Here is an 11,846-nt window from a genome sequence, read left to right as displayed (position 1 = left end):
TTTTTATAATTTTTGTATTAAAACGAGTTTTATGATGAAATTGTAGTAAGACTTTTGTATTTTTTTACTTTCCCTTGTTTGTACGTATATGAAACGGCGTGGATTCTTGTATATTTTTCTATCTTTTTTTGTAAGGAAAAGTGTGGGGAAAGTGGGAATTGATTGTGATTTTTTTAAATTCAACTGTGTAAACTTTTGAATACTTTTGAACTTTTTTTTCGTAAAGGATAGGTCGTGTAAAGTGTACACGATAGAAATTTTATTGTTTGTGCCTAACTATTGTCATTGTGTGCCTGTGCCTACTCAAAGTTCTGAAAACGAGCTGAAAAGAAAATTTACCTGTGAAAAGACTGGACCTTCTGAAGAAAAAAAAAATTGTGAACTCTTTGCAAAACTCGAGTCTTCTTTTGAAAGTTTGTTAAAACTAGTTTTTACTTTCTTCTACAGAATTTTTTACAATCGCGACCTGAAGATTTGTAAAAGCCGATTTCTTGTATCTTGAGATTTCTCTCAAGTTTTGCTTTATTGTATTTCGTTATTGAGTACTTTTATCGAGACCAAAGACCAAATAATATTGTAAGTTAAAAGTGGAGGTGAGTGATCAGTGGCGTAGCGTGGTCTAACTCCAAAAGTACATATTAAATTTAATAATGAACTTGAACTCCTGACAGTTAAAATTCTTAAATGGGTGAAGTAAGTGTCAAATAAAATGTGTGACCTCAAAGGGTTTTGAACTTTTGATAGTGTGCGGGCTGTAATATTGCTACCTACCTGACTATTTCTCACTTCATAGAGTGATGTAATCTTAAAGTTTGAAATATAATATTGTGACATTTCAATTTCAAACTTTGATGTATTGTTTTAGACTAAACTAAATAACTTCTGTGTTTTATCCTCAAAGTGTGTAGATTTGATTAACACTGTTGTAAGGTTTCCTTGGATATTAAATTCAATTCTCATCAGTAAATTTTCCTTGTAACCCTTAATATGTAAGTAGGTAACTATTAATTTTGTTAGTACCTCTGTTGAATGTAAGGAATCAGATTTACTGTAGAAAAGGTCAATTCAGTGAAAAATGGAGGCTATTAAGGAAAAGGCTTTTTACCTGAGGCTAGTAAGGAAAAAGTAGTTCTTAAAAGAGTTGCCCAATTTTGATTCTTGTGTGCAATGCTCTCTGAAAGTCTGAACTAACACAATTCTCATCTATAAATTTTCCGTGTAACCCTTAATATGTAAGTAGGTAACTATTAATTTTGTTAGTACCTATGTTGAATGTAAGGAATCAGATTTACTGTAGAAAAGGTCAATTCAGAGAAAAATGGAGGCTATTAAGGAAAAGGCTTTTTACCTGAGGCTAGTAAGGAAAAAGTAGTTCTTAAAGGAGTTGCCCAATTTTGATTCTTGTGTGCGATGCTCTCTGAAAGTCTGAACTAACACACATTTTGCTTTTTTTTTCTTTTTTTTTTCAATTCATCGTATTACTTTATTCAATTCTCCAACTGTACCATTTCTGCTCCGTCCACACACATTTTGCTATTTCCCATATTGTTTGATATTAAGATATTTTCTGTAGAAGTTAACCATTAGGTACCTTCTTTAACCACTATGTACCTTCTTATAGTTATGTTTTGGCACTATTTTGATTTTTTATAGCACCCAACCCTTAGGGCTCCATAGTATTGTTTTGTTATATTGAACTAAAGTCAAAATCTGTTGACATGTGTCAGGTATTGTACATTTTTTTTTTTTTTTTCTTTCGTAGCTCTAAATTAATTGTTTTCGTAGAAAAAATATACAATCAGTTTTTTCATGAATGTGTCGTAAATGTGTGAAGAAATTCGTTTATATTTAAAAAGGTCTAGGTCAAAATACAAGTGAAAAAAAATTGAGTGTTTTTCAACCGTTCCTGTAGAAAATCTACTTCCACTTTTTAGTACATAAAAATCGTTAGAAAATAATATCATCATTGATTTAAAAGGTAAAGAAATCTCTTATCTATTTTGTACAATTTCTTAGAAGTTTCCTTATCTAGGTCTTTTTCATTAGAAGTTCTATGAGCCAGAGGAAACTTGGACTTAAAAACACTCAAGTTGTCTTAGGTTATGAGTCATTAGCATGGGATCTATTGATTAATAGTAATTGGACTGCTAGAAAATTATAGGATCATTCTAATTGAGACAAATTAAGTAATTATCCACAGGAAACACTGAATAGAAACACTTTGTAAGTATTGAAATCGTTTCAACATTCTTTTTCCAACCTAGTCTCAGAATCCGTAATCAGGGGGGAAAAACCCCACTGTATTGAATAGATAAAAACCCAAAAATTGAGAAGCTAATTAACTAAGTTTCATTTTAGTGGTAGATTGCAAAAAGCTCAGGAATTCAAAAATGTAAATTTAATTCACAATAACCTAGTAATTCATAAGTAAAATTCTTTCTCAGTAACCATAGCCCTGAATATCGTACAAAACCCTCAGGGAACAAAATTGGGCAAATAACCCTCTGGTCCTATATTTACTGTTTTAAGTAGGTAGGAAACTATTCAGAACTAGATCTCTCTGATGTCCCATTTTACCTTCAAATCTAATCATAATGGGACTTTTTCAGGTCAGCATAAATTTGGGATGAAATGAAACGTAAATTGCAATAACGTAGAAAGATAATATAGGTCAGTCTGTCTCCATACAATGGCCATCTGTGCAACCCAATATAAACATAAACAAGAGTTAAATGGGTTGATATTATTTGTGTGTTGGTACTTACTTACTTACTTGAATGTTCTGTAAATTATTACTTCAATTGGTAAACTTACATCACATAGGTACCTACTTACATCATTCTCTCTTTTTGTCATCAATTAGCAGGCTGCAAATAAAATGTAGACCAATTTTTGTAATTTTGCAAAACCCTTGTACAATCCTCCAAAGAAAAGTTTTATCTCAAATGTGCATTTTTTTTTATGTCATTTTATGCAACTGATAAGAAATACCTATACTCTGTAGAATGTAAAATACTTAGTAAGAATTCTGTATGATTAATAGGTCTCGATAACAAATCCTTTATGACTGTACCGAGATATTGAAACAGTGTTCCCTTGTATGTATTAAGTATGGAATTTTGAATTTTCAGATCAACTGTTGTGAAGCAAGTACATATTAAATTTAATAATGAACTTGAACTCCTGACAGTTAAAATTCTTAAATGGGTGAAGTAAGTGTCAAATAAAATGTGTGACCCCAAAGGGTTTTGATAGTGTGCGGGCTGTAATATTGCTACCTACCTGACTATTTCTCAATTCATAGAGTGATGTAATCTTAAAGTTTGAAATATGTATAATATTGTGACATTTCAATTTCAAACTTTGATGTATTGTTTCAGACTAAACTAAATAACTTCTGTGTTTTATCCTCACAGTGTGTAGATTTGATTAACACTGTTGTAAGGTTTCCTTGGATATTAAATTCAATTCTCATCTAGGTGACCCCTGTGCATACTTAATTCTAAACAGATAAGGTTCGTTCTCGGAAGGACTGGCTTTCTTTTATCTTGTCTTTTCTTCGATTTCGGGACGATGAGACGGTGAGACCTCAGTATGGTTACAGTTCCCTCTATCAAACCTCGAATCTTACAAAAAAAAAAAAATTAATCTCAAATTGTGGTCCTGGGCATTAAACTGTTTCTCTCTTCAACGAGAGCGTCCCAGTTTCCACCGCCTCCCTCGAACCCTCTACCGTTGAAGTCCGCCATTCAGCGGTGACAGAAAAGAACCATCCATAAGGCAATTCCCCTTATGGATGGTTCTTTTCTGCTTAATGCTGTCCAAATGTACATATTATTGGGCCTTAGATTCATATGCAATCTTTGCAATTCATAATGAACAGCTAACTTGTGAAGATCATTCTACCTTGACGTGCTGGTCTTCTACACGAGTGTGTGTTTACTAACCAATTCTAATTAACCAATTATCTCATCAATAGGGTTGTTCATTCAGTGTTGTCTGAAAAACAGTGATGTAGGCATGCTAAAGTGATGTAGGCATGCTAAAGTGATGTAGGTATGCTAAAGTGATGTAGGCATGCTAAAGTGATGTAGGCATGCTAAATTGAAGACCCTTTTCTGAGTGAAGTCGAAAATTCAAAGTGGTTTTGTGGGCAATTCATAATGAACAGCTAACTTGTGAAGATCATTCTACCTTGACGTGCTGGTCTTCTACATGAGTGTGTGTTTACTAACCAATTCTAATTAACCAATTATCTCATCAATAGGGTTGTTCATTCAGTGTTGTCTGAGAAACAGTGATGTAGGCATGTTAAAGTGATGTAGGCATGCTAAATTGAAGGCCCTTTTCTGAGTGAAGTCGAAAATTCAAAGTGGTTTTGTTGTTAGCGACTCCGAAAAAGTTATAGTGATGTAGTTACCTATGCTCAATTGGATTCCTTGATTTCCTTGTAGGGTCCTTTTCGGACAAACCCTTGAACAGTTATAGTGAAACAAACCAACAGACTAACTAAAAGAAAGGGCTAAGTACAAAAATTCAGTAAGGAAGAAAAAAAAGGTTGGATCTGCTCCAAGGATCCGCATTTATATGTGTCAAAAATTTGAACCAACCGATTGCAATACTTTCATTACTAGTATAACTCGCTATATTGTAGTAATAGAAAGTAAAAATGGGGGGGGGGATTATTGTATAGAAGTCACTAACTCCCTTGGAAACATAAAACTTACTTCGTTCGATCAAAACCACCCCTGTATGAAACCGACCTACAGCACTATACGTATAGCTTTGCAATCTGTGTTCATATTCATATCCTAGGCAGGATCTATGACTCAGAACACACTGTTGCCTCTTGTGTTATGTAGGTAGGAATAGGACTGGCTGGCTTCCTAATTAGGAAATAAGTATCCACTATCTGAGTTCCCTACCTAATCCAACCAAGATAGTGGAATTAGTACATATAGTACTACTCATAGGTACCTAACCATAGCCAACCTCAGTGGTGTAGTTGGTTAGCACGGTGGACTCTGGTAATTAATGATTAATTGGTATTCTGTGCTTTTATTTGGCAACCAGCCAGAGGCTGGCAGATTGTTTATTTATGGTGTTCATATTCATATCCTAGGCAGGATCTATGACTCAGAACACACTGTTGCCTCTTGTGTTATGTAGGTAGGAATAGGACTGGCTGGCTTCCTAATTAGGAAATAAGTATCCACTATCTGAGTTCCCTACCTAATCCAACCAAGATAGTGGAATTAGTACATAGTACTACTCACACATTATATAGCATATATTATGGCAGACACGGTGGGCTTATTACAGATTATATTATTATAGATTACTATATTAGGTACCTATTATAGATTTAGTTTTAGTTTAGATTAGTACGTAGCCTTAACATTGTACCACATAAAATTGTATATTTGTACAAATAAAATTGATTGATTGATTGATAGGTACCTAACCATAGCCAACCTCAGTGGTGTAGTTGGTTAGCACGGTGGACTCTGGATTTAGAGGTTGGTGGTTAGAGTCCAGGTCATGAAATTTGGCGTAGTGTATTAAGCGGAGAACGACATTTGTGACAATCATTTATGCTTAACAAGGTTTAAATTCCTTACTATCAGGTACCTACCTACGAACGACATTTGTGACAATCATTTATGCTTAACAAGGTTTAAATTCCTTACTATCAGGTACCTACCTACGGATATCTTATACTGTAGAGTACATTGAAGTGAGTTTGATGGAGGGAACTGTTAAAGCGTAGGTCTTATTGGTTCTAGAGCGAAGAGAAAAGGAAGACAGGATAGAGCCAGCTGTTCCGAACAGTTTGCCTCGGAAGGGAATCGAACCCACGACCTAGCGCTTACAAGGCAGGTGCGTTACCTTTCTAACTATGTGTAGGCTGGCTGTGAAGGTTTTGTGAGTTTGATAGAGGGAACTGTTAAAGCGTAGGTCTTATTGGTTCTAAAGCGAAGAGAAAAGGAAGACAGGATAGAGCCAGCTGTTCGGAGAACGAACAGTTTGCCTCGGAAGGGAATCGAACCCACGACCTAGCGCTTACAAGGCAGGTGCGTGACCTTTATAATTAACTATGTGTAGGCTGGCTGTGAGGCTTTTTTTATGTGTTTTATTTAAGGAGGAGGTTAACAATTACAGTCCTATTCCTGCTCTTTGAAAGTTTGAACAGGCTATTCCCACTTTACCGTTCCCTCTAGATATTTAAGGAGGAGGTTAACAATTACAGTCCTATTCCTGCTCTTTGAAAGTTTGAACAGGCTATTCCCACTTTACCGTTCCCTCTAGAAATAATTTCTAATGTTACCACCATATGGAATAAAAATTAATTAACCCATATGGTGTGGGTTCTAGTAGTATAAATAGAAGGAAGAATTAACCCATTTGGTGTTGGTGTGTGATTTCAGGAGTGGAGCATTTTGATCAAGCTGGCGGGCTTGACTGATGGGGCCAGGTCACCTCCTAGGACTTTGCCGCCGGTGACAAAGTGTAATGCCGAAACTCTTACAGGTAAGAACCAAATAGAATACACATTGTATGTAAATATCTTAAAAATAATATTCATAGAAACAGTTGCAACTCGGGCCCAATATTTTTGAGGGTTGCAAGGTAGGACTTTGCCGCCGGTGACAAAGTGTAATGCCGAAACTCTTACAGGTAAGAATCAAATAGAATACACATTGTATGTAAGTATCTTAAAAATAATATTCATAGAAACAGTTGCGACTCGGGCCCAATATTTTTGAGGGTTGCAAGGTTCGTAATAGGACTTTGCCGCCGGTGACAAAGTGTAATGCCGAAACTCTTACAGGTAAGAATCAAATAGAATACACATTGTATGTAAGTATCTTATCTTAAAAATAATATTCACAGAAACAGTTGCGACTCGGGCCCAATATTTTTGAGGGTTGCAAGATTCGTAAAATGTCTGGCTGAGGGACTATAAACAGAGAGTAGATCAGCGTCTAGCTAGGGGACTATAAACAGGGAGAAGACTAGCCCAAATTTCCTCACGCTATATCAATAGCGAAGGTTGAGTGCGAAGGGCGGCATCCAACTCGGAAAATTTTGTTTAGCCATCAATAGCGAAGGTTTAGTGCGAAGGGCGGCATCAAACTCGGAAAATTTAGTTAAGCCAAAACCAGTTAGCCTCAAAGCGATCACTCTAAAGCTGATTGAGAGGCCGACGACAAACGCCGACCCCATCTGAACATGGGAAAAGGAGAAGAAGAAGAAGGTTCGTAAAATGGCAAAAAGTACAGGTACCTACCTAGGGAAATTTCATAGCACAGAGGAGGAGGAGGAGGAGGGAAATTTCATAGCACAGAGGGAGAGGGAAATTTCATAGCACAGGAGGGTTGTTTATTTACCTAAAGTGGAGATGGGACAGGGAGAAAAGAAAAGATGGAAGGGGAGGAGAGGAAAGAGAGAAGAGAGTAGGGGAAGGAATGACAGCACAGGAGGGGTATTTATTTACTGATAGCGAGGGAGGGGATGATGTTGGGGGAGGGGAAGGGATGATGTCGGGGGTGAGACTATAAACAGAGAGTAGATCAGCGTCTAGCTAGGGGACTATAAACAGGGAGAAGACTAGCCCAAATTTCCTCACGCTATGTATATCGATAGCGAGGGTTGAGTGCGAAGGGCATCTCACTCGGAAAATTTTGTTTAGCCACAACCAGTTGGCCTCAAAGCGATCACTCTAAAGCTGATTGAGAGGCCGACGACAAACGCCGACCCCATCTGAACATGGGAAAAGGAGAAGAAGAAGAAGGTTCGTAAAGTGGCAAAAAGTACAGGTACCTACCTAGGGAAATTTCATAGCACAGAGGAGGAGGAGGAGGAGGAGGAGGAGGAGGAGGGAAATTTCATAGCACAGAGGAGGAGGGAAATTTCATAGCACAGGAGGGTTGTTTATTTACCTAAAGTGGAGATGGGACAGGGAGAAAAGAAAAGATGGAAGGGGAGGAGAGGAAAGAGAGAAGACAGTAGGGGAAGGAATGACAGCACAGGAGGGGTATTTATTTACTGATAGCGAGGGAGGGGAGGGGATGATGTCGGGGGAGGGGAAGGGATGATGTCGGGGGTGAGGATGATGTATTCAAGGTTTCATTCAGCAGATCAGCAGTTCAGCAGCCAGTATTGATCGCGTCCTGCTGAAGGGAACCACGTGAGGGTCGTCGCTTCAGCAGCTGTGAAATTTAACACACTTGGAATTTTTGTGATGAAGACTTTTCTAATTTTTTGTATCCAAACGTGAAATTGTATTGAGACTTTTGTGAATATACTTGAAAGTTTTGTTATGAAATTGTAGGAAGATCAGTTCAGCAGCCAGTATTGATCGCGTCCTGCTGAAGGGAACCACGTGAGGGTCGTCGCTTCAGCAGCTGTGAAATTTAACACACTTGAAATTTTTGTGATGAAAAGACTTTTCTAATTTTTTGTATCCAAACGTGACATTGTATTGAGACTTTTGTGAATATACTTGAAAGTTTTGCTATGAAATTGTAGGAAGAATGTCATTTTATGCAACTGATAAGAAATACCTATACTCTGTAGAATGTAAAATACTTAGTAAGAATTCTGTATGATTAATAGGTCTCGGTTAACAAATCCTTTATGACTGTACCGAGATATTGAAACAATGTTCCCTTGTATGTATTAAGTATGGAATTTTGAATTTTCAGATCAACTGTTGTGAAGCAAGTACATATTAAATTTAATAATGAACTTGAACTCCTGACAGTTAAAATTCTTAAATGGGTGAAGTAAGTGTCAAATAAAATGTGTGACCCCAAAGGGTTTTGATAGTGTGCGGGCTGTAATATTGCTATAGGAGGTTCTTCTTCAAGTCGATCCACAGAACTTACTTATATATAATCCACATCCACACATTATATATGATCCACAGAACTTATATATAATGACTGCTGAAACCCTCCAAGAGAAAAGTAAAGAAATAGTTTGTATAGGTAATCGTTGTTCCGCGCGGAAACGCCGGATTCAGAGGACTTTGCCATGAAACATTATATTTAAATCTGCAGAATGACAGCATTGGTCAATTTCCAACATCAACCCATGTTACTTGTTAAACTCTTTTGAAACATGTGTACTGATTGTGTGTGTGTGTTTTCCCCGTGTAAATCATCGTCGCTTTTATGTGTTTTCTGGCGTCCTATACCAGGGTGATTTATAATGAGAGAGGTACCCGTAGGTTGAGAACATGTGTGTAGTTTTCTTTGAATTTGCATTGTACATTCTGGTACATACTGAGTACATAGTAGTACATAATCAGTACATTTTGGTTCAAAATGAGCATATTCTGGTACGTACCTAATGACCTCCTATGTTATTGTGTTTAACCCTCTATTGGTGAGGTGGTTTTTACATTTGATTATTTATCGATTTGTATAGGGGACCTATGTATACAAGGTAATGAGAAAATATTGGAATCGGTCCGAATTTTCAAAATCCGGAAACTGGTGAAATTATCCATTTTACATTCTGTGATATCTGGCAGATCCCACCTCACCTCATTTATTACAAAACCGTTCATTGTGTGGTTAGTCTACCTTCTTTCTCATTATTCCTCATTTAGTGATTCGTGAATTGAATTGGCATTCCTATTCCTAATCCTAAGCATATCTTGAACAAATTTACTTGTGTACCTGGAAATACTTACACTGATAGCTGGAACAAGGTGAAAGACACGCTGCTCTAGTCCAGGGGCCTACTGAAATGCTCAGAGAATACCCCCGAACCATTTTACCTTCTCCGAGTATACTGAAAGGCCAACAAAAACTACTCGTATATCATGGGATTGCAAGTCTGGGGTAAATTTAAGATTAGATACCTAGTAGAAATTCACTAACCCGGTCACGGATTGCAGACCTCCAGGTCTACAACAATTCTACAATAGTCTGTGCACCTGACACTGACACTAAAATAGATCCGAGTGTTTCAGGACAATGCATTGAAAAATCTCTGGTCTAAAATTGTTGGCATTGGTTCAACACAGGGTAAACGCAAACTCAATGTACTGGCGTTTTTCAGGGTTGTATTTAAGGGGGCAGGGGGCCTTCCTCTGGAGCCTAAAAAATCCATAACCATTATTGCTTACCGAGTTTGGCCTACTTTGTAGGCTTTATCAAGGAAACTGACTATAGTGACTACTGTTTTGTTCTGCTGTATCAGACCTGTATCTGGATCAATAAACCAGACCAATAAGGGGAGGGGAGGCGCTACTCATTCAAGGAGCTACTTACGAGTATTTGTCTGCATCGTATTCCGACTTGTCGCTCGGATTCCGACTTGTCGCTCGGAAAAAAAGTCGTGTCGTGTGTAGTGTCTCACTTAATTTACATTACCTGCAGGACATTTTGTCTCGTTCGGAAAAAAATCAAGTGAAACTCACGGGAAAGGGAAGGCCCGTTCTCACACTTGTCGTCCAAATTTTTCCCGAATGTCCTGTACGAGTACGCGAGTAGGTAATGCAATATAAAGAGTGTTCCCACTTACGCACGACACGATTTTTTTTCCCCCGAGCGACAAATGAGAAGGGACCTTTATTCATATTCTCAATTCACTACAAATGCATCCGCTAATGACTGATTTGTGTTTCAGGGGGGTGTATGCATATGATCTGTACCCGATGTTCATTCCCCTGGTGCTGGGTGTGTCAAGTGGAATGGAGTAGAGAGTGTATGGGCAGCCACTGGTTTGGATAAACCTGAACACACCCCTCTGTACTCCTAGCAAAATATCCTGTGAGAATTGGTTGAGCAAATAGCGCTGTCAAACTTTCTTGACTTGGTGGGCGGAGCGCTGCCGTTGCGCTTACTTGGGTGATGTTTCAAAATCATAGAGCAGAAAAATGAGGACCAACGGAATTTTTCTTTTTCTTCTACGACTTCTAGATCTCGAGATAAATCGATTTAAAAAATACCAGTAAATCGTAAACTTTGACGTCACACACGAGTTCGAGTCGGAAAATAAAAATTGAATTTTCGACCTTTTACAGTTATTATTTCGGAGTTTTGACCTCAGATTTGGATTTTTCACTACTTTTTACGTAGGAATCAACCATTCATTAATAATTTTTACCCGTTTGCAACTGCTCCATTATCCATTATAACAATGATACTGAAAAAGAGGGCACAGTTAACCCAGTGATCATGCAGGAGGACCAGGGTTCGAATACAACCATCACAAAATGAACACCTACAATGATACAGTTCCGAACGTTACCAGCGCCAGCGTACGGCGTACCGTACGCTGGCGCTGGTAAACTTTTCGGTGCTGGGTCCCAGCTTCAACCAGCGCTACTCTGAGTCGACATTGTTATCACAATGGAACAACTTGTTCTAATCTGACAGTCTAAATTGGTCTAAAATCTAAATAAAGCACTATTCATACTTCGCACTCCGTAGGCCGGCCACACACGCTCTGACCACCCGCCAGAAATGTGTATTATTGTTTTATTATTACTTGTACTTTTTTTTCATTGAAATATACTACTTATTTATTTATTTTGTTTGGTTTTATCGATTTTACTAAAAGTATTTGTTCCTAACTCCCTTTAACATATATACCTGCAATTTTAATCTTTTCATTTAAAATAAACAATTTTAGGAGGGAAAACTTGGAATACCTATTAAAAACGATAATAAGGCCCGGGCATAAAAAAAGGGAAAAAAAAGTTGCCTTCAAGAACACAGGGGCTTATTCCAAAAAACCACTTTGCACTCTCGCGCTCTCACAATGGACAGGAAAATATCGCACAGTTTTCAATATTTTCCGTCATCCTAGAGTTAGCTTGGTAAATA

General features: G+C 37.6%; 1 protein-coding gene across 1 annotated transcript in view; it reads left to right on the top strand.

Moving 5' to 3' along the window:
- Positions 1 to 1,745: 1,745 nt before the first annotated feature.
- The window catches only part of LOC103521081 (trafficking kinesin-binding protein 2-like), a gene marked incomplete at its 3' end in the record, with an annotated part of 14,326 nt that continues 4,225 nt past the window's right edge, over positions 1,746 to 11,846 (top strand). The window contains exons 1-3 of the mRNA XM_026831916.1: positions 1,746 to 1,978; positions 3,132 to 3,212; positions 6,429 to 6,531. Coding sequence (XP_026687717.1) covers positions 3,204 to 3,212; positions 6,429 to 6,531 — 112 coding nt within the window. The remainder of the gene's footprint in view (positions 1,979 to 3,131; positions 3,213 to 6,428; positions 6,532 to 11,846) is intronic.

This window comes from Diaphorina citri, unplaced genomic scaffold (genome assembly GCF_000475195.1).
Source record: "Diaphorina citri unplaced genomic scaffold, Diaci psyllid genome assembly version 1.1 scaffold4492, whole genome shotgun sequence".
Classification (NCBI taxonomy): domain Eukaryota; kingdom Metazoa; phylum Arthropoda; class Insecta; order Hemiptera; family Psyllidae; genus Diaphorina; species Diaphorina citri.
The sequence above is the reverse complement of the archived record's forward strand: the minus strand, read 5'-3'. Positions and strand labels throughout refer to the sequence as shown.